General features: G+C 46.4%; 2 protein-coding genes across 2 annotated transcripts; one reads left to right on the forward strand and one right to left on the reverse strand.

Moving 5' to 3' along the window:
• Positions 1-474: 474 nt before the first annotated feature.
• Positions 475-18684, forward strand: LOC122668912 (1-aminocyclopropane-1-carboxylate oxidase homolog 11-like). The gene is given in 7 exon segments (XM_043865484.1): positions 475-1110; positions 1228-1549; positions 1788-2042; positions 6897-7264; positions 7369-7444; positions 17611-17856; positions 18368-18684. Coding segments are annotated over 7 exon segments (2139 nt in total). The 5' UTR covers positions 475-517; the 3' UTR covers positions 18647-18684.
• Positions 18685-20979: 2295 nt separating this feature from the next.
• On the reverse strand, positions 20980-22545 carry LOC122668850 (1-aminocyclopropane-1-carboxylate oxidase homolog 1-like). Its single transcript, XM_043865407.1, has 3 exons — positions 21876-22545; positions 21438-21759; positions 20980-21345 (listed from the first exon to the last, which is right to left on the reverse strand). Exons 1-3 carry the CDS (start codon positions 22466-22468, stop codon positions 21094-21096), a joined length of 1167 nt encoding a protein of 388 aa, XP_043721342.1. The 5' UTR covers positions 22469-22545; the 3' UTR covers positions 20980-21093.
• Between the last annotated feature and the right edge of the window lie 2834 nt (positions 22546-25379).

Below are 25379 nucleotides of genomic sequence, written 5' to 3' on the forward strand. Positions count from 1 at the left end.
GTCCTGTGGCATGTGGCATGTTTATTCGATAGGTAGGACAAGATTTTGGTCTATCCCCAATTGGCCAGTGTGGTCCAACTAGGGTTTAGGCCTAGACTGTGAGTTGAGCACACGATGACCGTACAAGCCCAGGCCACAGAGGATCCCAATTCGTTCCAGCAAAGGCAAGACGAACGAGTGATGGAGAGATAGATACCTCGAAAAAATAAAAATAAAAAAGTAGTTTTGTCCTTTCGCTGAAATGCTGTGGCTGTCGCCATTCCAACAAAGACGAGATGAACGAGTGATTAGAGATAAGTACGTCTTCACTCCATCACTCCCGCAGAGTTTTTGTTCTTTTGTTGTGGCTGTGGTTGTGATCGTTTGACATTAGGCGAGAAGATTGAGTGATAGATAGATAAATACGTATTCACTTAATCCAGTCCGCACTACGCAGAGCCGAAAAGAGACTCACAAGCTCCATTTAGTTCCACCTGCCCTTCAAAATCGTATTCAAACCCCACAAAAGAAAACGAAAATGGTGGCCTTTTCCGGCGCCAACGAAGTTTCAGGCAGTACCTCTCCAGCAACGAGTTATGATCGAACAAAAGAGCTAAAGGTATTCGATGAAACTAAAGCAGGTGTGAAGGGTCTCGTCGACGCCGGTGTGGTTAAGGTCCCTCGAATCTTTGTCCACCTACCCGATACCCTTCCTGACCTGCCCTCTCAACTGAGTTCCATTCAGAACTGCTGTCAGACCCATCTGACAATTCCGGTCATAGACCTGCAAGAAGCCACCGTCGATGAAGACCCAACAGCAACTCGAAGTCGAAGGAAGGAAGTAGTAGACAAAATTAAGCAAGCATCAGAGACATGGGGTTTCTTCCAGGTGGTGAATCATGGGATCCCTCAGAGTATGTTGGAGGAGACACTGGAAGGGGTTCGAAGGTTCTACGAGCAAGATGCGGAGATCAAGAAACAATGGTACACTCGCGATATCTTCGGCAAGAAGGTCGTCTACAACAGCAATTTTGATCTCTATAGCTCTCCCGCTGCCAATTGGAGAGATTCCATGTATTGCCTTATGGGTCCTCAACCTCTGGACCCTCAAGAACTGCCTCTCGTTTGCAGGTATCTTCAAGTTAATTAATGGTTACTTGTATATATATGTGTTAAGTGCTAATTTAATTAATTAAAGCAGTAACTGATACATGTTATATTGTTGGGTGGGGTGTGACTGATTGGAAGAGATATATTTATAGAATACTCAAAGCAAGTAAGAAGGTTGGGGATTGCTTTATTTGAGATGCTGTCGGAGGCTCTGGGGCTGAGCCCCAAGCACTTGATAGACATGGGCTGTGCAGAGGGTCATGCTCTTCTCTGTCACTATTATCCCGCATGCCCCCAGCCTCAACTGACTCTCGGCACTGCTAAGCATTCCGACAATGATTTCCTCACCATCCTTCTGCAAGATCAAATCGGTGGACTTCAAGTTCTTCTTCAGAACCAATGGGTTGATGTTTCCCCCATGTCTGGAGCTCTCATCATCAACATCGGGGATCTTCTGCAGGCAAGTCAAACCCTTCATTTGTTCATTGTTTTCTATACAAAAACATATGTTCGATCGATACATCAAAAGCTCCAAAGTTGATGGAACTCATTAAATCAGATTCTTTAAGACCGAATCTAGGACCCATACACTAAATTGAATCCCATTAAACACATGACACATTTATTTTTTTTATCACTCTGGTGCCCATGGTTTAAAGAATTGGATTGAATTGCTAAAGAATGTGTGGTTGTGGCAGCTGATTTCTAACGATAGATTTAAGAGCATCGAACATCGAGTACTTGCTCACAGCATAGGCGCAAGGCTTTCGGTGGCATGTTTCTTCACTACAGGTGTTCAATCATCTACGAGGGTTTATGGGCCCATCAAAGAGTTGTGTTCAAAAGACAACCCACCCGTCTACAGGGAAACTACCCTCAAAGAATATACCTTATACTTCACAGAGAAGGGACTTGATGGTACCTCTTGTTTGTCACATTTCAAGCTCTGAAACGTGATTACTTTCTCTTTTAAAGACGATGACATTGCTTGCAATTTGTTAATTTCAAAATTGTTAACTTGATGTAGTGTAGTTACCAAAAATAAACACTTGATGTAATGATAATATTTTTTTAGTAGCTTTGAAATCTACGCAGCAGCGACGAACGTGAGGTTCAGCACCACGGCTTCATTATATATGAAAAGCGTACCAAAATTTCTTTTCGGGAAGAATCCACAATTACGAGGAAGAATCAAAGCAAATAATCATATAATATATAAAGAATTATTTAACGTGGTTTGATATCGATGCCTATATCCACTTGAGAGAATCAGAAATTTTCCATTTGTTTATGTCTAGGTTTTTCCTACAGAGATAATATATAAGAATCCCAAAATCCGAATCCTCACACAAAGCCTTATAATTTTAATCCCATAAATGTAATGGACCCAATACCCAATTCAATTTCAAATACTAACCCAACTATAATTATATAAACCATTACAGAATAAAATACATACCCAATCCCAACAATCTTCCCCATGGCTTGGATTCTACAAGCCACCCTAAAGAAGAACAGTATTGATATCAACTCAGCAAACTCCCACTGTCTCTACTTATCTGCCATCTTTCTTGGAGGGAGAATTGAAAAAGATTGGTTTATATGACAAATGGGTTCAGCTTCTAATGCAATGTAATGCAGCTTGGTTGGAAGATACGGATCAGGAGAGTCAAACACTCGAACACAAGAAGAAAGAAATCGCAATGAGTTTAACGTGAGATAAGAAAGAAGGGAGGTGAGTCTTCAAGGTCACGGTTGAGAAGTAGTTCTTCAAGACTACCATAGGTTGCACCCATGTGACAAGCCGACCACTATAGTATCGGCCATTGGTCACCTAATCCTCCCGTGGAATGACAACCGTGACTCGCCTAAATCACAGAACCACGCCAGTACATCCCGACAATCGTGGACTCTTACCAAGTGAAGAGCCCCCATTCGAATATGACTCTGCCTAGAAGACACCTACCAAAAATAGGACTCTTCTCATACAAGGACTCTTTTTCATCGTCCTATCCAAACTCGATAAATACTCAGGTATGGAGCTCAAACGCTTGGGTCACTTTTTACTAAGTTGAAATGCTGTTGCTTTGGAGACCTGACTTAGGCATCGAAGAGTCCTTGACCGGAGTCACACCGGCTCTCTTGTGCTAGTTCGATTTTTGTAGGCTCATCCATGGTCAGACCGAAGGGCAAAGGTTTTCAGACACAATAGTGGGATTGGATTTAGAGACTTCAAAATCCTAAATAAAGCACTGATGGCCAAACTTGGGTGGCAGTTGGTCACACAGCAAAACTCTTTATGGGCTCAGCTTCTAAAGAGTAAAAGTTTCCTACAGAAGGGCTTTTTTGAGGCAGATTGCACCAATCATTCATCTTGGACCTGGCAGAGCATCCTAAAAGGGAGCGATTTGCTACAAAAGGGATTGGTATGGGTGATTGTTAATATTGGGGAAGATCCTTGGATTTCATATAACATTGGCTATCGAATTATTTCTCCTAAACTCTATAATTGCACTGAAAGAATGGTGTCTGATCTTATATGTTATCCCGGTAGATGGAATGTCAAAGTTGATGCAACTATTCTCCTTTAAAGAAGTCAGCTGCATACTTAAAATCCCTATTAGTTCAGAAGGTGGGAATGACCAGCTGCGTTGGGGGCCTAGTACTAAGGGTGTGTTCTCAATTAAATCAGCTTACAGGCTTGCAAATACGTATTCTCAAAATCAGACACAGTCAGCTCGGAGATCATCTCTTATTCCCAAGCAAGTCTGGAAGATTGTGTGGGGTTCAGATTCCTCCAAACGTTTAAGTGTTTGTTTGGAAGGCTTGTTTAAATTCCCTTGCTGTTTTTCTAAACTCGAAAAAGAAACGAGTTACAACTTTTGAAGTCTGTCCTTTTTGTGAAGAGGGTGTTGAATTAGTTGAACATGCCCTCTTTGAATGTCCTCTAGCCCAGCAAGCTTGGTTTGCTTCTCCTCTCACTATGAGATCTTTTTCTAACCCCCCTAGGCGGGTTTTTGAATGGGTTTTGTTATGGGGCAGTCAGCCAAACCAAACAAAGAGGGAGCAACAACAGTGTTTTGCAATGCATGCAATGACCACATGTGTTATGTGCCTAATGGGGCCCACTCTAGTGTATAGACGATAGATTGGACCAACTTAATATGGCATAGGTTAAAGGGTTTGATTTAACGTGTTCCATCAGCTTCGGAGCTTTTAGTGTATCAGTCAAGTATCTAACATTTGGTATTAGAGCTGAGCACCACGACATGGGTTCGAGTCACGAAAAGGGCTACCAAGAGTAGAGTGAAAACCATCCAAAAATGTCTATCTGCCGTCAGACAAAAAACCTTGGAGCAGAGTGGAGCCGCTTGGAAAGGGCTACCTACCGCCAGCGTGAAAGCTACCTAGAGTGAGAGCCATCGAGGACGACGGCTGTAGAAGCGTGGTGGTCTGTTATGTGCCTAATGGGGCTCACTCTAGTGTATGGGTGCTAAATTGGATCAACCTAGTATGGGATAGATTAAAGGGCTCGATTTAACGTGTTCCATCAGCTTCGGAGCTTTTGGCGTATCGGTCAAGTACCTAACAACATGTTCCCATCCTCTGTGTATCAACCGTGATCATATCGCACCCTATCTTTTCTCCCAAGCTTGAGCTGGCTGAGATATATGCTTTCCATTTAACTATTTTCACATGTGATTTCCTAACCAATCTCCTTCCTATTTAGTTATTATCACACATGATGAATGTATTTTCCTATCAAACTAGATCACTAAGGATAGCTTTCCTATTTCAAGTGGATCTTTAAAGATCTCACAAGTTGTAAACGGTTAGGATCTTCACCATTGTACTCATCCATATATATCTCCTTTATTGTTGAGATACAATCAAGGAATGAAATCAAACTCTAAACTTATAAGAGGATATGATTCAGAAGAATCGAATTTGGAGAATTTCAAATCCAATAAACAAGGAAATACAGCTGAAGAGATAAAATGAGATAACTATGGGAGAAGATAAGTGTATTGTAAATCAAAATCCTCTCCCTCTCTCAAACAGCTCTTTCTTTCTTTATTTTTCTTCATTCAACGGCTAATTAATTGTTTCCTATTCTCTCTCTTTCCTTGTATTAAATCAATCATATCCTCATCCCTTGATTCTCTCCGTCCCTATAAGAAGGGAGAACTGTGTCATCCTTGTAACTACAAAAGTGAAAATTATTCTTGTGTGGACGTAGATTCAAATCCAATTCTTTTGAATCATATCCACTTTTAAAACTCAACATTGTGCTTGTCTCTGTGAGGCCTTGGCGCTGAAACTTGGTTTAAAGTTGGCTAAGGCACTCGGATTCTCAAGCTCTTATTGGTTGCTTGAATTGTGAATCATGTAAACGGCCGACAGAAATTGCTACTACTATTGAAGATATTAATTAGATGTATCCAACAGAGCTTTCAGTATGTCTCTTCTTTTTTGTTAGGCAAGTTGTCAATGTCCATTCTCATGGGATTGCCAAGTGGGCTTTAAGTTTTCCTAGACTCGGTTTTTTGGGAATCTTTCTTTCCAGAGGAACTCCTCTCTTTTGTGAAATCTTTTCTTCCCCATTGTAGATAAATAAAAAAATTTTAAAAATAAAAAAAAATATATATTTTATACACAATCGTATGAGAAGATAGGAGTTTCAAGACATTAATTAATGGATATGAATTTATGACCAATAAAAATAGAATCTGGATGTCCTTTTTTCTTAGACTTTACATTGCATTACATTTTAGTTCCCCTAAAGAAGTGGATTTGGGTGAGCGGCTGAGCACCCTTGCGTGGTTAGGTGATGACCTAGTGACTTTGATGAGCAAGTCAAGGCTGAACCACAATTATCCTTGTCGGCCACCAACACTGTTGCTATCTATGATTGTGAATTTAGGGCCCATCCCCACTCCGTAGTGCCAAGATGTGACAAGTCTCTGTGCATGAATGAACACCATTACAACCACTGACATTGTCTATTGGCGGAGATCGTTGTGGATCTTTATGCCCCCACAATCCCTTGCCGGTTCATTTCCTTAAATTCCACTCATAGGGGGTGGAAATGACCATCTTACCATCCAACACATTGTCCGGATGGGATCCACCCCTTATTAAGATGGATTTGGGAAAATAGATCAAATAGAAAACCATAGACGATAATTTTCCATATCGATGTGGTCCAACCGATGTTGAGAAACACCCGTACATGTAAATTGGAAAGTTATCAACTCCAGTGCCCTGCCCGAACCAATTCCCCCAGTGCTTGTAATAAGGGGGTGGACCCCCATGGGCAGAATGTTTTGGGAAGAATAGTAATTGGGCCTTGCAGGGAACTGGAGAGGACAAAGATCGGGTATATATCTCCATCATCTCTATTGTCTATGCATGAGAGGCGTCTAAAATTTGGACCACCAAGCCAGGCCCACCATCAGAAATTAGATCTTCTTGCGTGTCCAAATTAATGAGAATAATACGAGCTGAATCTAGCCATTAATAAGATAGGATTTTCAAGAGCACTGGATTAGTCATAGTCACAGTACTATATATCCTTGATTGCAAGTAGCAAAGTACATACTAAAATGGTAGTAGTTTCAGGCACCCATGAAGAGGTTTCAGCCACTTATGACCGGAACAAAGAGTTGAGGGATTTTGATGATACTAAAGCTGGTGTGAAGGGACTGGTAGACGCTGGCGTTGTGAAGGTACCTCGTATCTTCGTTCACCACCACCCTCCTAATGCCCTCCTTCATGAAGGGTCGCCTGGTTCCATTCACAACCAGATCCAAACCCACCTCAGGCTTCCAATCATAGACTTGGGGGACGGCATCATCGATAAAGATGTGACTTTAAGGAAAGAAATCGTGGAAAAAGTGCATCAGGCATCGGAGACATCGGGGTTCTTCCAGGTGGTGAATCATGGGATTCCTCAAACTGTTATGGATGAGATGCTGGAAGGGATCAGAAGGTTTTACGAGGAAGACACGGAGGTGAAGAAACAATTCTACACGCGTGACTATGCCAACAGAAGGGTTGCATACAATTCCAATTTCGATCTCTACAGCTCTCCCACTGCTAATTGGAGGGACAGTATGTATTGCTCCATGGGTCCTCAACCTTTCAATCCCCAAGACTTACCTGAGGCTTGCAGGTACGTGATAGTACTGTAGGTTACTATTTGTGTTTTTTTAATACTTTTGGAAGACCTGCTAACTGGTTCTCACCTATCTGATCTAATTAATCTTAAATCTGTAGAGATATATTGATGGAGTACTCGGATCAAGTTAAAAGATTGGGGATTATCTTGTTTGAGTTACTATCGGAGGGTTTGGGGCTGATACATCCAATATTCACCGGGCTAATCAACGACCGCCACGTGTCACAGACGACCCGCTCCATAGCTAAGGGAACAGCGGGGTCCCAGCACCACTCGGGCGCGGCCACCACTCGGCGCGGCCTCACCCGGGCCCGGCCTCCTCCCTCCTCACTCACCCGGCGCGGCCTCCTCACGGGCGCGGCCTCACTGCACGGCCTCACCCGGCGCGGCCTCACCCGAGCGCACCTCCTCACCGAGGAGCGGCCTCACCCGGCCGTGGCCTCCTCACGGGCGCGGCCTCACTCGGCGCGGCCACCACTTGGGCGCGGCCTCGGCGCGAGCCACACATCCAGCGCGGCCTCACCAGCGCGGCTGCACCCAAGCAAGCATCGTGGGCACGTGAGGTGGGGGCCACCCATCTACGACCCTTCGTATCGCTAAGACACACGTCACTACCAGGACTCTAGACCGCCGCTTAGAGGTCACGTCATCTAGACGGATTCAAGCACGAGGACGTTATCACCACACGCGGGTATCTATCCACCAAGGATCCCGATGCCACCAGACACTCCCTCTCACGGGAGATGGCCAATCGGGATAGAGTCCCGTTACCTGGGCCTCTATCCACTCAATAGCACAATCGCCCTCAAACGGGGACTCTCCACACCGCCATACACCGCCATATGCTACTATAAAAGGCAAGGTACGCAACCCCATCGGGGACGACTAAATTCATACTGAATACTCACTATTCATCTATTTGCGCGAGAGATCTAACTTTGGCATCGGAGAGCCCTAGGCCGGGACCACACCGGTTCTCTCGATTGACCCCTTTGGTCCACTTGCGGTGTAGCGGCACTCGCAGGACCGCTCGATGATTTCTTGACGCAATGATTGGCGCCGTCTGTGGGAACGCGCTAGCCATTACTGACTACTAGCTCGCTTCCATACTCATTCAATGGCACGAAGGAAGACTACCACCACCAACAACGGAGCAAGGATTGGATCACCACCCCAGTGCTCTCGCCGCGAGCCAACGACCGAGGACCATGTCCTCGGAGGAGGAGATCCCCTTAATGACCGATTCGTGATCGCGAGCCCAACAATGACGAGGCCAACGATGTGGTGGTGGAGGTGACACCGACCCCAATGCTCCAGCCACGTGGGTCGATCAACGACCGCAACGACAGATCCTCGATGAACAACGACTCTTTCGAGAATACTCCGACGGCGTGCGACATCTCACCGTCGGAGGACTTCACCAGCAGCAAGGGTGGAGTCCATACCTCAACAAGAGCCAAACCCTAGGAGATCATCTCCGGGGCGCTAGATCGAGAGACTTGCGCGACAGCAACCCCCACTCCGCGCGGGGAGCCTTCCCAAACATCCCGGAGAACAAGAGACCTCTCACCACGGTCGAACGTGGAGGACGCCAACACCCGGGCAGGGTGTCTAGCCCGCAGAAGATCGGTCAGGAAGTCCGTGTTCGACGGACGGCGAAGAAAGTCACATACCACGACGGCCGGACCTACAGAGAAGAAAGCCCCTCACCTTCACGGCGGGATTCATCACGGCGTGACCATTCCCCATCCCACCAACACTTAAGGCGGGAGGGGACATCCGGAGAGAGCGTGAACGAGGTCGCAGCGAACGTCCGGCCAGCGTGGGGCGGACACGGGACGAGGAGCTCGATCAAAGACTCCGCGACCGGATGAGAAGTGGAAGGGTTGAAGAAGCAAACCAAAGGCGAGACACATTCCATACCTGGACAACACCCCTTCTCGGCAGAGATCATGTCACCCACACTACCTTCCAGGTTTCGACTACCCACCTTTGAACTTTACGGTGGTACCACCTGACCCTAATGACCACATCAACTACTTTAATGGCATGATGACGCTGTATGGGGGTCGGACGTGGTATCTGTCGGGCATTCCCTGCGTCCCTTAAGGAGCAGCCACATCATGGTTCTCCAGGCTACGACCGAGATCTATATGCTCGCTTGCGAGCTATGTGAACGATTCGTCACCCGTTTCCAAAGCAAAGATCAAGCGAAGAAGACCTTCGTCAATCTACTAAAGTGTACAGAACCCTGGGAATCTCTCAGGGAATACGTTACCGGGTTCACCAAGGAGTCCCCGGAGGTTCGAGACTTGGATGACCGGACATAGCATGCAGCCCTAGCAGGAGGTATTAGGGACCTGGACTTGATCAAGGACCTGGCACGTCATGAGACCAGGACTATGAAAGAGCTCCTGGAGTGGTGCAACGAGTTTGCAAATATGGCCGAGGTACTACAAGCTAGAACAAAAATAATCGAGGCCAAGCCACAAGACAACAAGAGGCCAGCACCGATGACCGCAAAGAGGGTAAGAGGTCGAGGACAGAGCGCCGACAAGAGCGGAGCGACCGCCCATCCAGGAGGACAGACCGCGCCTGAGAGAAGTGAGAGGGCAAGCACCCCGAGTTCACACCATCGAACACCACCAGTCCCGAGATACTCATGCAGATCCGGGACCGTGACCTACTCCATTGGCCACGACCCATGCTAGCAGCGCCGAGAAGCGAAACCCTAACAAATATTGTCTCTTCCACAAAGAGAATGGGCACGACACGGAGGAGTGCTATCAATTGAAGAGAGAGATAGAACAACGGTAAAAGCAGAAGCTTGAACAAGTATGTGAAGGGGAGACGTGACAACCGCTCAGGCCAAGGAGATAGAGGTCGCGACGGAGACAGAGTGGAGCCGAGACGAGAAGAAAGAAGAACAGATCGAGAGAGACCGCCCGGAAGAGCGGAGAGAGGCCAGAACCTAGTGGCACCAAGGGACCTCCTATCCTCACCATACTTGGAGGACCAGGGCAAGAGTCCACCGGAAAAGCTAAAGCTCATGCCAGGTTCGTGGGAGTGGCGGAGAAGCCCAGCAAGATAGCCAAGATCGAGGCGGTGATCTCCTTCTCGGATGAAGACTTGGAAGGACTAAACTTCCCGCATGAAGATGCCCTGGTAGTGCAGGTGGAGGTAGCCAATCGACACTGCATACAGTGGTATCGATAGACACAGGGGCATCCGTTGACGTACTCTCCTTGGACGCTATCGGCGATTCGGGTTGGGATGACCAGCTCAAACCAGAGCCCACTTATCTCCATGGATTCTCGGTGCCACCGCCTCCATCGAGGTACCATAGAGCTACCCGTCACCTTCGGGGTACACCCTCAACAAGTAACCATCATGGTAAATTTCATGGTAGTCAAGTCCGTGGTGTCCTTCAACGGCCTCTTAGGGCGACCATCACCGACACCCTTAGAGGAGTCATATCACCACTTCACCTGAAGATGAAGTTTCCCACCGAGAATGGGGTAGGCGAAGTCCGAGGAGATCGAAGAAAGCAAAGGAGTGCTACGCCACCTTCATGAAAAAGAATAATGGCAACACCCGTGGAATGGCACTCTGCCTAGAGAGCATGATCAGTGACTGAGAGATGAACTCGACAGAGAGAAGGGGAAGGCCATGGAAGACCTCATCCCATGGCCCCTCGGCCAGGATGACCCCTCCAAGGTCGTTCGGTCGGCTCGCCGCTAAGCAAGGAACGAAAGAAGGGCTTGGACACCTCCTCCAAGCGAACATAGATGTCTTCGCATGGTCGACCTCCGACATGCCAGGAATACCACGTTCCATAGTGGAACACCGACTACATGTCGACCCAACCGGAAGCCCATTCAATGAGGGCGTAACCACGCCCTTGACCGACAAGCGGCAATCAAGGAGGAGGTCGAGAAGTTAAGTCGATCGGGGTTCATCGAGAAGGAGAAGTTCCCAACATGGCTCGCCAACGTGGTCATGGTACCAAAGCCAAGTGGGAAGTGGAGGATGTGTGTCGACTACACCGACACTGAACAAGGCATGCCCAAAGATGAGTACCCACCGCCCGGATCGACCCTCGATCGACGCCACCGTCGGCCATGAGATGCCGAGTTTCATGGACGCCTACTCGGATACAACCAGATCCTCATGTATGAGGATGACGAGTCTTACACCGCATTCGGACGGACAAAGAGAACTACCGCTACAACGTCATGCCGTTCGGGTTAAAGAATGCGGGCCACCTACCAGAGAATGGTCAACAAGATGTTCGAGGAGCAGATCGGCGCAACATGGAGGTATATGTGGATGACATGCTCGTGAAAAGCGTCCACACCAACCAACACCGACCGACCTAGAGGAAGCATTCACATGCGAGGAGGAACCGGATGAAGCTAAACCCCGCAAAGTGCGCCTTGGTGTAACGTCGGGGAAAATTCCTGGGGTTCATGGTCTCGGTCCGTGGAATAGAAGCTAACCCATCCAAGATCAAGGCCATCCAAGAGATGGCACCTCCTCGAACGGTCGGGAAGTGCAGAGGTTGAATGGAAGGGTCGCCACCCTTTCCAGGTTCGTGTCACGATCAGGTGATAAGTGCTTACCATTCTTCAAAACATTGAAGAACCTCCAAGCCCTAAGGACTTCACATGGACGGAAGAGTGCCAAAAGGCGTTCGGAGAATTGAAGGAGTACCTAGAGAGCCCACCTGCTGGGCGACCGAACCTAACGAAGAGTTGCGGCTACCTGGCCGCCACCTGTCGCGGTCAGCAGATCGCTCGAAGGAAGAAGACAAAGTCCAGAGGCCCATCTACTACGCCGGCCATGTCCTGATCGATGCAGAGACCAGGTACACTAGGATCGAGAAGGTAGCCTATGCATTGGTAATGGCAGCCAGAAGCTACGACCATACTTCCAAGCCCATACCATCGCAGTCCTCACGACCTACCCTTGAAGAAGATATTGCACAAGCCGGAGGTCTCCTGGACGATTGATAGCATGGGCGGTGGAGTTAAGTGAGCATGACATCAAGTTCCAACCAAGGATCGGCCATCAAAGGCCAAGCCTTGCAGCGACTTATCGTTGAATGCACCTTACAGAGACAGAGCGAAAAAAAAAAAGGAAAGAGAGAGGCCAAGTGGCTCGGCCAAGAGGCCATGGCCAAAGACCACGACCAAGGGGCCACGGGCAAAGGGCTATGGTCGTCATCAATGGATGTCACCTATCAAAGAGAGAGGCCAAGTGGCTACGGCCAAGAGGCCATGGCCGAAGACCATGACCAAGAGGCCACGGCCAAGAGGCCATGGCCAAAAGACCATGACCAAGAGGCCACGGCCAAGAGGCCATGGCCAAAAGAACACGACCAAGAGGCCACGGCCAAAGGGCTATGGTCGTCACCTATCAAGAGAGAAAAAAAATAAAAAATAAAAATAAATTTTGGGTGCCATCCGTCAAAGGCCATTGCTCAAAAGCAAAGAAGAAAAGAGAGAAGAAAGAAAATAAAAAGGGGGTCTTTGGCCATGGCCAAGGGCCACAATCGACAAACCATGGTAGAAGTTCAAGGTTCAAGGTTCGAGGTTCGAGGTCCGAGGTCGGGAAGTTCGAGATGGTTCGAGTTCTAAGGATCGAGAATGCAATCGTTGATGCAATCGTCCCAGGCTAGCCAATGATGAACTCGAAACCTGGCCAATGCGATTATGCGTGGAAATATTACATGAGCTAACATGCCGGGAGAAGCAAGTTAATGAGATTGAGGAGGGGCCTAGCTAGATGGACCCTATACTCAACTACCTACAAACAAGGCCGAGGCAAGGAAGATCGGGACGAGAGTCGCAAAGTACACCGTCCTCGACGGGCACTGACAAGCTGGGGCAAGCAAGACACCACTACTCCTAGTGCCTAGGACCTAAGGGGCGAGTACGCCAGCCAAGTCCATGAGGGGATATGTGGAAGTCACATGGGGGACGAGCCCCAGCCTACAAAATCCTCCGCCGGGGACTATATCGGCCACGAAGGCAAGAGGAGGCCATCCAATATGCCAAGAAGTGCGAGCAATGTCGTTGTTCGCCCCAAGACCCATCTACCCGCCACCAAGTCGACATCAATCCTCAACCCCATACCTTTTGCCATGTGGGGACTAGACATCTTAGGCAACTTCACGCGAAAGCACCAGAAACAGAAAGTACTGTCGTCGCGATCGACTACTTCACCAAGTAGGTTGAAGCTAAACCCTTGGCCAAGATAACGAGGAGAGAGATGGAGAAGTTCGTCCGCGACGACGTCATCTACAGTTCGGTGCCACGGATCCTCGCCTTAAACAATGGAAAACAATTCAACAACCCTAAATTCCAAGCATTCTCATCACGCTACAACATCGACTATCGGCCCGTGTCGGTAGCATACCCACGAGCCAATGGTCGGTGGAGGTCACCAACGTAACGCCACCGGAAGGAGTCAAGAAAAGGCTAGAAGGAGCTAAAGGCAAGTGGGTAGAAGAGCTACCAAGCGTCCCGTGGGCATACCGAACTACAGACGGACGCCCACAGGAGAGAGCCCATTCCGCCTAGCATATGGCATCAAGCATTGGCGCTAGGAGGTCTCGCGCTATGTCCCATAGGGTGTGCACTTTAATGAACGCACCTATGCCGACGGATCGTGGGCGAACCTAGACTTTATAGATGAGGTCCGCGAAAGAGCACCGCTAAGGAACGTCGCCTACTAGCAGCTGCATCGCCAGTGCTATAACGCCAGGGTCAAGGAAAGGCTATTCCACCAGGAGATTTAGTACTACTGAGGGCAAGTGCATCACACCACAAAAGGCGTGGAAGTCATCACCCAAGGAAGGACCTACATAGTCTCCAAGCGATACGCCTGTGGACCTACCGTTGAAGACTGGGGGCAGAAGGTAGACCGTGCACTGAACTCACTATACTTGAAGAAGTACTATCGCAGTAAGTAACAATAGCGAGTTTGGCACCACCAACAAGAGAGAGATGGCATTACAGTTCAAAGATGAATTGAAAAAAATTCGGAATACTCGGCTTCTTCTACTACTCAACTGAGGCTTCGTGCCTAAGGCGACATGCCAAGATTGAGGCTTTATGCCTAAGGCGGTATGCCAACATCGAGGCTTCGTGCCTAAGGCGATATGCCAACATCGAGGCTTCGTGCCTAAGGCGACATGCCAATATTGAGGCTTTATGCCTAAGGCGATATGCCAACACTGAGGCTTCATGCCTAAGGCGATATGCCAACACTGAGGCTTCGTGCCTAAGGCGATATGCCAACACTGAGGCTTCGTGCCTAAGGCGATATGCCAACACTGAGGCTTTATGCCTAAGGCGATATGCCAACACCGAGGCTTCGTGCCTAAGGCGATATGCCAACATTGAGGCTTTATGCCTAAGGCGACATGCCAACACTGAGGCTTCGTGCCTAAGGCGATATGCCAATATTGAGGCTTTATGCCTAAGGCGATATGCCAACACTGAGGCTTCGTGCCTAAGGCGATATGCCAACACTGAGGCTTCGTGCCTAAGGCGACATGCCAACACTGAGGCTTCGTGCCTAAGGCGACATGCCAATATTGAGGCTTTATGCCTAAGGCGATATGCCAACACCGAGGCTTCGTGCCTAAGGCGACATGCCAACATTGAGGCTTTATGCCTAAGGCAAACATGCCAACACTGAGGCTTCATGCCTAAGGCAACATGCCAACACTGAGGCTTCATGCCTAAGGCGCCATGCCACCGCCGAGGCTCTACGCCAAGGCGTTAACCCCAAGGTCGAGGATCACCAAGGCACGACGTCACTACCAAAACCCGAGGACTATCAAGGGTCAGAGAGCATCAACGCGCAAACGATCACCAGGAGACAATGCAATCAATATCAAAGCGACAAGGATCAAATCATATCAACATCTAAAGAAAGAGTCAAGTACATACAAAAGCAAGCATCACAATCCAAAAGTTATCATCCAAAAAGTCAACACCCGGAAAGAACATCTATAAAATCGGGGCATCTAGTGGAGGAGCACCCTCGATCCGTAAAGGAGACATCATATCGCCTCATAGGACAAGCAACACTCTCCTCCGGTAAGACCGCACCCTCCTCTGTCACCACAACATCATCCTCGGAGAGACACGAGCCACTATAGCGGCCTCGGGTAGCAGCGTAGTGACCTCGGGGAACCTTGAGAAGTCATAATCACGGTCTTCTCCAGGATGCGAACCGCCAAGTCCGAAGAAATCAAGACGCTAGGAATGAAAGCCAACTTACTCCTAAGGTCACCAACGAAATAGAAGCTCCTGAGGCCCTACGACCCCTACTAGGGGTGGAATCTCCAGAAACCTCCTCCTCCCCTTCACTACCAACAGGGAAGGCAAAGAAGAAAAATATCCACTGGGAACGCTCCTCAAGATCCAACCCGGTGATCAAGCAGGCCAAAGTCACCCGGGAACGACATGAAGGACAAGAGGGGAACGAACTACTTACTCGAGAAAGCAATCTCCCGGTTGGCAAGAAAAAGGAAAGGAATGTCACCGTAAAATATAAAACAAGAGCTCCATCACATACAAGAGGAGGAATAGGGAAGAAGAGCGAGGGTCCATCACGTCCACGCCGCGGTCACCTAGGCGCGGCATCACCGGCAAGGCGTGGACCACACCCGAGGCATGGCCACCCGCCGCGGCCAGCGGCCACACCAGCGCGCCTCACCGCGGCGCGGCCTCACCACGGCGCGGCCCCGCGGGCCCGGCCACAGCCAGCGCCGCTCGTCGCATGGCGAGGCCACGCCTCGGCGCGGCTCACCATCGGCGCCCCTCACCACGGCGCGGCCCCAGCCGCGGGGCGCAGCCACGCCTCGGGCGCGCCGCCCCGCGGCGCGGCCACGGCCTCTGCGCGGCCACACCGCGGGCGCGGCCTCACCGTGGCCACACCCGCAAGCGCGGCCTCGAGGAGACGCCCTACAAAAAAAAAAAAAAAGGGGTTGGAATCGATGTACCTCAGAAAAAAGGTGATCGCGCCGGAAGGACAAGCACACGGCAATGACGTAGCCACACCACGAGGCACAACCAAGGAATAGAGGTCACAAGAGGCAAGGCACTCAAGCTTTCCAAGCAAACCAAGGCACCAAAAGAACACCACCCAAGCACAAGGACCCAAAAATCAAGCAAAGTGGATACTAGTGGAGGTGACCCAAAAACAAACACATGGTGGGCACCAAAAAGAGGACAAAAGACAAAAAGAAGAAAGGAGAGCAAAAGGGAAGACAAAAAGTAAGAAAGAGAAATGAGAAGTGAAAGAAGAAGGGAGAGGAAGGAACATATACCTACAAAAACAAAAAGAAAAAGTGTAGGAGGTAAGGTTTGAACCCCCAACCTCTCCTACCTCATCGTGGATTTCTGAGCAAACCCCACGGGAAAGTTTATTCGCAACGGACCCCTCACTATGCAAAGACACCTACTCTCTTGGACATCCTATCCCAAGAGAGTGGGGGCAAATGATACATCCAATATTCAAGGCCAATCAACGACCGCCACGTGTCACTGCACGACCCGCTCCATAGCTAAGGGGAATGAAGGGTCCCAAGCACCACTCGGGCGCGGCCACCACCACGGCGCGGCCCCCGCATCGGGCGCGGCCTCACCTAGGCGCGGCCTCACCCAGCGCAGCCTCCTCACCAGGAGCGGCCTCACCCAGGCCGCGGCCTCCTCACCAGGCGCGGCCTCACTCGGGCGCGGCCACCACTTGGCGCGGCCTCGGCGCACCACACATCCAGCGCGGCCTCACCCAGCGCGGCCCGCACCCAAGCAAGCATCGTGGGCACGTGAGGTGGGGGCCACCCATCTACGACCCTTCGACGCTAAGACACACGTCACTACCAGGACTCTAGACCGCCGCTTAGAGGTCACGTCATCTAGACGGATTCAAGCACCGAGGACGTTATCACCACACGCGGGTATCTATCCACCAAGGATCCCGATGCCACCAGACACTCCCTCTCACGGGAGATGGTAATCGAGGATAGAGTCCCGTTACCAGGGCCTCTATCCACTCAACAAAGACAATCGCCCTCAAACGGGGACTCTCCACACCGCCATACACCGCCATATGCTACTATAAAAGGCAAGGTACGCAACCCCATCGGGGACAAGCTAAATTCATACCGAATACTCACTATTCATCCTGCTTTGCGCCAGGAGATCTAACTTTGGCACGGAGAGCCCTAGGCCGGGACCACACCGGTTCTCTCTAATTGACCCCTTTGGTCCACTTGGTGTGACGGCACTCGCAGACCGCTCGACGATTTCTTGACGCAACAGGGGCTAAAACCTAACCGGCTGAGGGAGATGGGTTGTGAAGAGGGACATGCCCTTCTGTGTCACTATTATCCTGCATGCCCTGAACCAGAATTGACGATGGGCACCAGTAAGCATGCTGACAGTGGTTTCCTTTCAATCCTTCTACAAGATCATATTGGTGGCCTCCAAATTCATCATCAGAACCAATGGGTTGATGTGCCCCCCACACCTGGAGCTCTGATTGTGAACATTGGGGATCTTTTGCAGGCAAGTCTCTCTCTTATATATCCATATATAGTTATTAGTGACTTGCACTTAAATCATAAATCATAGTGTCAGTTGATTAAGTGCATGTTTTGCTAAGATCTTGTTTCTCAGATTTTTAATGGGATTCTAAAATCCTGCTTTTAAGATTGTAGAATCAAAATACGAGATCTTGCTTAGGAGTATAAGAATTTTCCTGCTAGCCTCTTAGGTTTTATGCCTATACAGGTGGCAAAAGCCTGAAAAGCCTGAAGTGTTAACACCCGCCTCCCCTCTGTTCTCTTCTCGGATTTTGGTTTCTTGGCACCCCAGTTTTTAGAATCCAGGATCAAGGAGCTTGGAAAATTGGATCGGTTCCTAATTGGACATATATACGTAGGATCTACCACATGATTCATATTGGATCGAAATCAAGATAATCGGCCCATAATTGGCCAGGAACCCGATATATAACAGTAATGGTGTCTTTGGTTTCAATTGTAATTTTGTCTGATTGATATTGTGGTTTTGGCAGCTCATTTCCAACGACAAGTTTAAAAGTGCTGAACATCGAGTATTGGCCCAGAAAGTAGGTCCAAGACTATCTATCGCATGCTTCTTCACAACAGGTTTTCGACCATCAACAACGATCTATGGGCCCATCAAGGAGTTGCTATCGGAGGACAATCCCCCCATCTACAGGGAAACCACTGTCAAAGAATACACTATAAGCTACCGAGCCAAGGGACTTGATGGGACTTCTGCGTTGGAAAATTTCAAGCTGCAAACTTCAAGTTCAGAAGAAAAGATATAGCGATGGCTTAAATAATCTCAAATTCTCGTTGTTGTTACCACTAGTAATTAGCATTGGGAAATAAGTTCTCTATGGAGGGAGTGTATCGTCCATGCTCGGACACAGAGGTGATTAAATGACCATCCCATCCACACACACACCCCCAATATGCCAATTTGCATGCTCATTAGTCTCGTGCACATGCAGGGGCCACACTGCCCCACAAAGAACGTTGGTCTTTAAAATTAAGGTCCGATACTCCTAAGGATTGGGAAACTCAAGAATAAATAATAATGGGACAAATTATATACAAAAATAATAAAAGAAATTCAGAGACTCTTCTTTGAAGGCAAGGATGTAAAAACACTTGTAGAATCCTTGGTTGTAGTATCCAATACTTAAATTTAAGGCCTGATTTGATATGATTTAGATTTCAATTTCATAAGATGGTTTTTATTTTGGAAATTGTTTCATTTTACTTGATTTTTGCATCGTCCTTGTGTGAATATTAGAATTTTAGGAATAGACAGTTCCCCATGTCTTAAGCGTACCGTATGCCCTCTCACATGGATTTTTTCCCTCTTCTCTCCCTAATCATGCCTATTTAACATGTCAGTGTGTACTGGATGAAAAATCCGACACGCTCACCATTGTGGTCTAGGAAATGGTGCCCGATTAACTCAAGATCCAATGGCTGGCCTGCCTCAAAACTATGAGTAAGTGTTAGGCTACAGGCATTCAACAATCACTCGACCAATGGCCGGTCTTTCTAGACCAAACTCTTTGTTATCTATATATATGTATACACCTAATTGAACTATTTTTTTGAAAGATTTAACTTATCTTGATTAAGATTTATGGATCTAATTAGGCTAATGAAAATTAATGTCTTATTAATCCTAAGGGAGAATGTTCTCTGTGCCGCAGCGTAAGTTGCGTCCAAGCACATGGGACTGCCACTCAGGGGGGGAAGGGTGGTCATTGCACCCACCCCCATGTGCCTAGGCGTAGCCTGCGCTGCGGCACAAAAACAGCACCCCTAATCCTAATTACTAACTCCAAGTTAGATGATTAAGTACATTATGGATCATAATTGATCTAATTAATATATTTTCCTAAATTAGAAATCTTAACTTAATTGTCAACTCTATGGGGCCAACTTGAAAGAGTGATTAATCACCTAATCTAAGTTAGCATGATAAGAAAAATAGCAACATCTAATTCGATATGAAACTAGACATGGGAATTCATAAATGACATGATCGTCCTCGGGGGCCATCATCCACGACATAAAACTTTGTTTGGATGCAAGAAGTTGCCAAGATATGTTTTAATATTATCAAAAATATGTAAGGAATGCAGAAAATATGCTTGTGGAAATCCAACAAAAATTATGCACACAATCACCAAAACACCTCTAGAGGGCAAAAGCGATAGGAAAAACCCTAAGATCCTATACATGCATAGGAAAGAGTTTGAATGCCTAAACTTAGACCGAATGTGCCATTAAAACTGAACAGGAAACATTTCACGAAGTGCAACAGTAAAACAGTGCCCAAATGATACCCCGAGTAGCAAATACGGTAAATACATATAGACATGTTCTTTTGCACCAAAAGGGATTTCAACACACATCGGCATGCCTAAAACATTTGTTTTTGCCAAAATGTGCATCGTTTCGGGGTTAAAACCCAAATTTATCTTAAACCTGATAGAATTACCAAAATGCCCCTAGATACGAGAAATACAATTTTATGCACGAAGAACTTGATTGGACATGTATGTGCATGAAAATTTTCCAAAATATTTTGAAATAGGACAGAATGTAATAAAGAAAAAACCTTTTTCATGATTTTTCAGGATTTACTATATTTTTTGGATTTTAGTTTATGAAATTACCAAAATGTCCTAAAAGCAGAAAAATGCATGCATGTTGACATCACCCCTTGAGGGTAAGTAGCCTAAGTCATGTAAAACACCACAAGGAACATCCACTAACTTTATTTATTTATTTATTTTTTTTTTTTGGATTGAAAATACGTAAAATTTCCCTAATTTTCCAGTGGAAATATGCATGAAGGGTAAATATGGAAATGCATTTTTTAAAAATAGGATGAATATTTTTAAAATGCGAAAAAATGTATGTGATAACCCCACATACTTACATGTTATATGCAAACACAGAGATAGTCAAAATTCATCATAGGTGCGGACCTATATATATTTATGTTATTTTTTGGACAAATTCGGACATTTTTCAGAAACCAATATTCCGGATTCGAAAACCCCTAAATGGATTCAAACACAGATAGGATATGAATTTTCAGCTATCCATTGACATCCCTAATAGTAACCAAACGATGCCTATTACTAACCCATAAATTATTGTCTGAAATGATTTACTATGATAAAATTAACAATAGTAATAGAAATCATATCAAGGGGAGCCTAAAGAAACTATTCACATTTCACAGCTTGAAATGTGGCAAAGCAGAGGAACCACGATCTCTCTTCTCACGGTGGTGTGCAGTAAACTCTTTGACGGTGGTTTCCCTATAAACCGGTGGGTTGTCTTTTGACAACAATTCCTTTATTGGTCCATAAACCGTTGTGGAAGATTGGACACCTGTAGTGAAGAAACATGCCACCGAAATCCTTGGGCCTACGCTGCGAGCCAGTACTCGATGTTGGACGCTTTTAAATCCATCGTTGGATATGAGCTGCCACAACCACAGTGCAAATACTTATAGCATCAGACCAAGTTTAGAGTTCACAGAGAAAAAAAGACGAACAAATTAAGGGCTTGACTTGCCTGCAGAAGATCGCCAATGTTGATGATGAGAGCTCCAGGCGTGGGGTAAACATCAATCCATTGGTTCTGAAAAAGAACTTGGAGTCCACCGATTTGGTCTTGCAGAAGAATGGTGAGGAAATCATTGTCGGAATGCTTAGTAGAGCCGAGAGTCAGTTCAGGCTGGGGGCATGCGGGATAGTAGTGACAGAGAAGAGCATGACCCTCTGCGCAACCCATGTCTATCAAGTGCTTGGGGCTCAGCCCCAGGGCCTCCGACAGCATCTCAAACAAAGCAATCCCTAACCTTCTTACTTGCTTCGAGTATTCTATCAATATATCTCTTCCAATCAATCACACACGCCCCAACAATATAGCATACATCAGTTACTGCTTTAATTAATTAAATTAGCACTTACACATATATATACAAGTAACCATTAATTAACTTAAAGATACCTGCAAACGAGAGGCAATTGTTGAGGGTCCAGAGGTTGAGGATCCATAACGCAATACATGGAATCTCTCCAACTGGCAGCGGCAGAAGTATAGAGATCAAAATTGCTGTCGTAGACGATTTTCTTGCCCAAGAGATCGCGAGTGTACCATTGTTTCTTGATCTCCGTGTCTTGCTCGTAGAACCTTCGAACCCCTTCCAGCGTCTCCTCCAACACAATCTGAGGGATCCCATGATTCACCACCTGGAAGAAACCCCATGTCTCTGATGCTTGCTTGATTTTATCCACTACTTCCTTCCTTCGACTTCGAGTTGCTGTTGGGTCTTCATCGACGGTGGCTTCCTGCAGGTCTATGACAGGAATTGTCGGATGGGTCTGACAGCAGTTGTGAATGGAACACAGTTGAGGGGGCAGGTCAGGAAGGGTATCGGGTGGGTGGACAAAGATACGAGGGACCTTAATCACACCGGAGTCAACAAGACCTTTCACACCTGCTTTCGTTTCATCAAATTCTCTTAACTCTTTTATTCGGGCATAACTCGTTGTTGGAGAGTTACTGCCTGAAACTTCGTCAGCGCCGGAAACGACCACCATTTTCGTTTTCTTTCGTGGGGTTCGAATACGATTTTGAAGGGCAGGTGGAACTAAATGAAGCTTGTGAATCTCTTCGGCTCTGTGGAGTGCGGACTGGGAATACAAAATTCTCTCTCGTCAGTCAATCTTCGCGCTTTATGTCAAACGATCACAGCCACAGTCAGAAAGAAGGACAACTTTGAGGGACTGGTGAAGTAATGTGGCAATCCAACCAGTTTTTTTCTGGTGAAAATGTGGCAATCCAACCACCGGCAACCTTTTTGTTCAACTAACCCTGTCTTTTTCTGTCTCTCCTTTCTTTCTTTTATCCAACTTTTACATTTTGCATTTTTTATTCCACTTCCTTCAGCATCTTCTTCTTCCTCCGCACCGACCCTCTCACCACATCCACAGCTCTGTTCTTTCACCCAACCTACCGCCCCACCCTTGTTCCTTCGAGTCTGGATCCTTTCCAACGATATTGAAGAGAAATCCTTTCCAATGACCTCCTCCTAAGCCACGTTTCATATCAATTCATGGAGACTTCCGTTTCAATTTTTTTTTTTCACTCTCCCTCTATTTTAGGAATTCATAAAACGTGATTAAGGTCAAATAATGATTAGGGAGAATGTTCTCTGTGCCACAGAGGCTGCGCCCAGGCCTGCCACTCAGGGGGCAGAGTGGTCATTGCGCCCACCCCCATGTGCCTAGGAGCAGCTTGCTCTGCAGCACAGAGAACAGCACCCCTAAGATTATTAACGGAAAAAAAAAGGTGATTAAGATAAGAATCTTTAAATCATGTCCGAACCGTTTTAAAACTTGTAAACTCGATACGATATCATATGGCATCAGACACTAATTGGTTGTATCGTATAAGTTTACCCCCTGATTTTCTTTAAAAATAGGTTTTTTATTATTTTACCTTTTGTTCGTACCATTTCACCAATACGTTATCGGCACAATGTCGGGATCATGGTTTGAATCAGTATCGGATCTGCCATTGTCAATGCAACTCTACAACTATTCTTAGCATGAACTCATCATTGGCGTCTTTGGATTCAAAGACTACCCATTGGAGTAATGGGACCCATGAAACCATTAGGCTATGTTTGGATGTGAAGAAAAGAAAAGAACAAATATACTAGACAAAAATTATCAAGATGCAATGATTAATTTTCATGTACACACCCTCATCTTTAAATCCTTTCAAACACACCCCCTCATCTATTGAAAGTGAGTAAATTAGTCCATCAAACTAACTCCAGCCTAGTTTTAAACATTAATACTCACTCAACCAATTTTTTAGAATCAAATTACCCAATTTAAAAGTTCGAAAACAAAAATACCCTTTAGAAGTAAATTATTACGGTTCTCATTAGATAGGACCAGCTAAAGCTTCCCAATTTTGTCTTCTTTTCATCCATTATTATAGTTTTGTCCATTATTATAGTTTCTTCACCATCTAAAGCTTTTTACTTTCATTTTCTTTAGTTTCTCCAGTTTTGTCTTCTTACCATTACTATAGTTGCCATCCATTTTTTTTGTAATCAGATACCTTAATCAAAGAGATTCCTTTTTTATGCGTTCCCTTAATCAAAGGGAATTCTTTTGTATTTAACTCAGCCATTACAGCAATGAGAATCATTGAAATTTTTCAAGTAGCAGCGGCGAAGATCCCATTTTCAGATGCAGCGGTGAGTAGGAGAGAGAGAGAGAGAGAGCTTACCTGAAGAGTAGCAACGGCGACCGGAGATGCAAGCACCCTAGGCGATTAGAGATGAAGGTGGGGGGTCGAGGAGAGAGCAGCGGTGAGGAGGTTTCGTGAGAGATTTGGGAAATAGGGTAAATGGAAGGGTGGGAGGATTTAGGGTAGTTTGGTCTTTTTCATTTTTAATCTATTAAAGTATATATAAATGGTATTTTAGTAACTTTACTTTTTCTGGTAGTTAGATAACCGTGTTATAAATGAAGGGGTGTGTTTGAAAGGTTTTGAAGATGAAGGGATGTACATGAAAACAGACCATAGTTGAGGGGTGTTCCTATATTTTCCCCTAATTAATAAATATAGTTAAGTAAAATACAGAATCGGGTTGAGCTGGGCCGGACTCAGCCTGAGGCCTCATCCCAGCCTAGTGCAGCTGTATCCTCAGGCTTAAAATATAAATCCTAAATTATCCTCATGATTGAAACATCTAGTCTTGAGTCTTGACCCTATTCGAGCTCAGGATGGGTCCAGGCGCACAATGTCAAGCTTGCACCCCCTAGTTCCCAAGAGACGTCATCAATTCTTCAATAATACAAAATCTTTTCTTACGTGCTTTAGAATTTGGGTGCCCATTTTTCTTAACAATGGACTTTAAAATACATTAGATTATTTTTATTTTTTATTTTCGGATAAAAAGAGATTTTACTAATATCCAAAGTGTGTACAACCGATGGCATCATTTACAACAGAGATCATGAAGCTAGGAATGGAATCACTACATTAGATTTTTCGAGACTGATCACCTTTGTGTGCTTGTGTGATCATCTATTGACTTTGACGAGTTATGATAGAAATTAGACAAACTCTTTTGGCCTTTCTGATGAACAAGTCAAGGCTGACCCACGGTTATCCTCATCAACCACCGAGTGGTGCTATCTATGATTTGTCAATTTTGGGGCCACCCGTCCCCACTCCGTAGTGCCAAGATGTGACAAGTGTCTCCATCCTCTCTATTGTTTATGCTTGAGAGAGGGGTGTAAAATTTGTACACCAGTCCAGGCCACCATCAGAAATTAGCTCTTCAATTCTTGTCTGTTTAAATGGATTCCATCTGAACGATTGTGAGTCGTTCAGATACGTGAGAAAATTCCCCACTCACATAAACTAAAGAGTACAATTGCCTTGCCATTAATAAGATAGGATTTCCAAGAGCGCTGGATTAGTCAT

Source organism: Telopea speciosissima, chromosome 1, assembly GCF_018873765.1.
Source record: "Telopea speciosissima isolate NSW1024214 ecotype Mountain lineage chromosome 1, Tspe_v1, whole genome shotgun sequence".
NCBI lineage: Eukaryota > Viridiplantae > Streptophyta > Magnoliopsida > Proteales > Proteaceae > Telopea > Telopea speciosissima.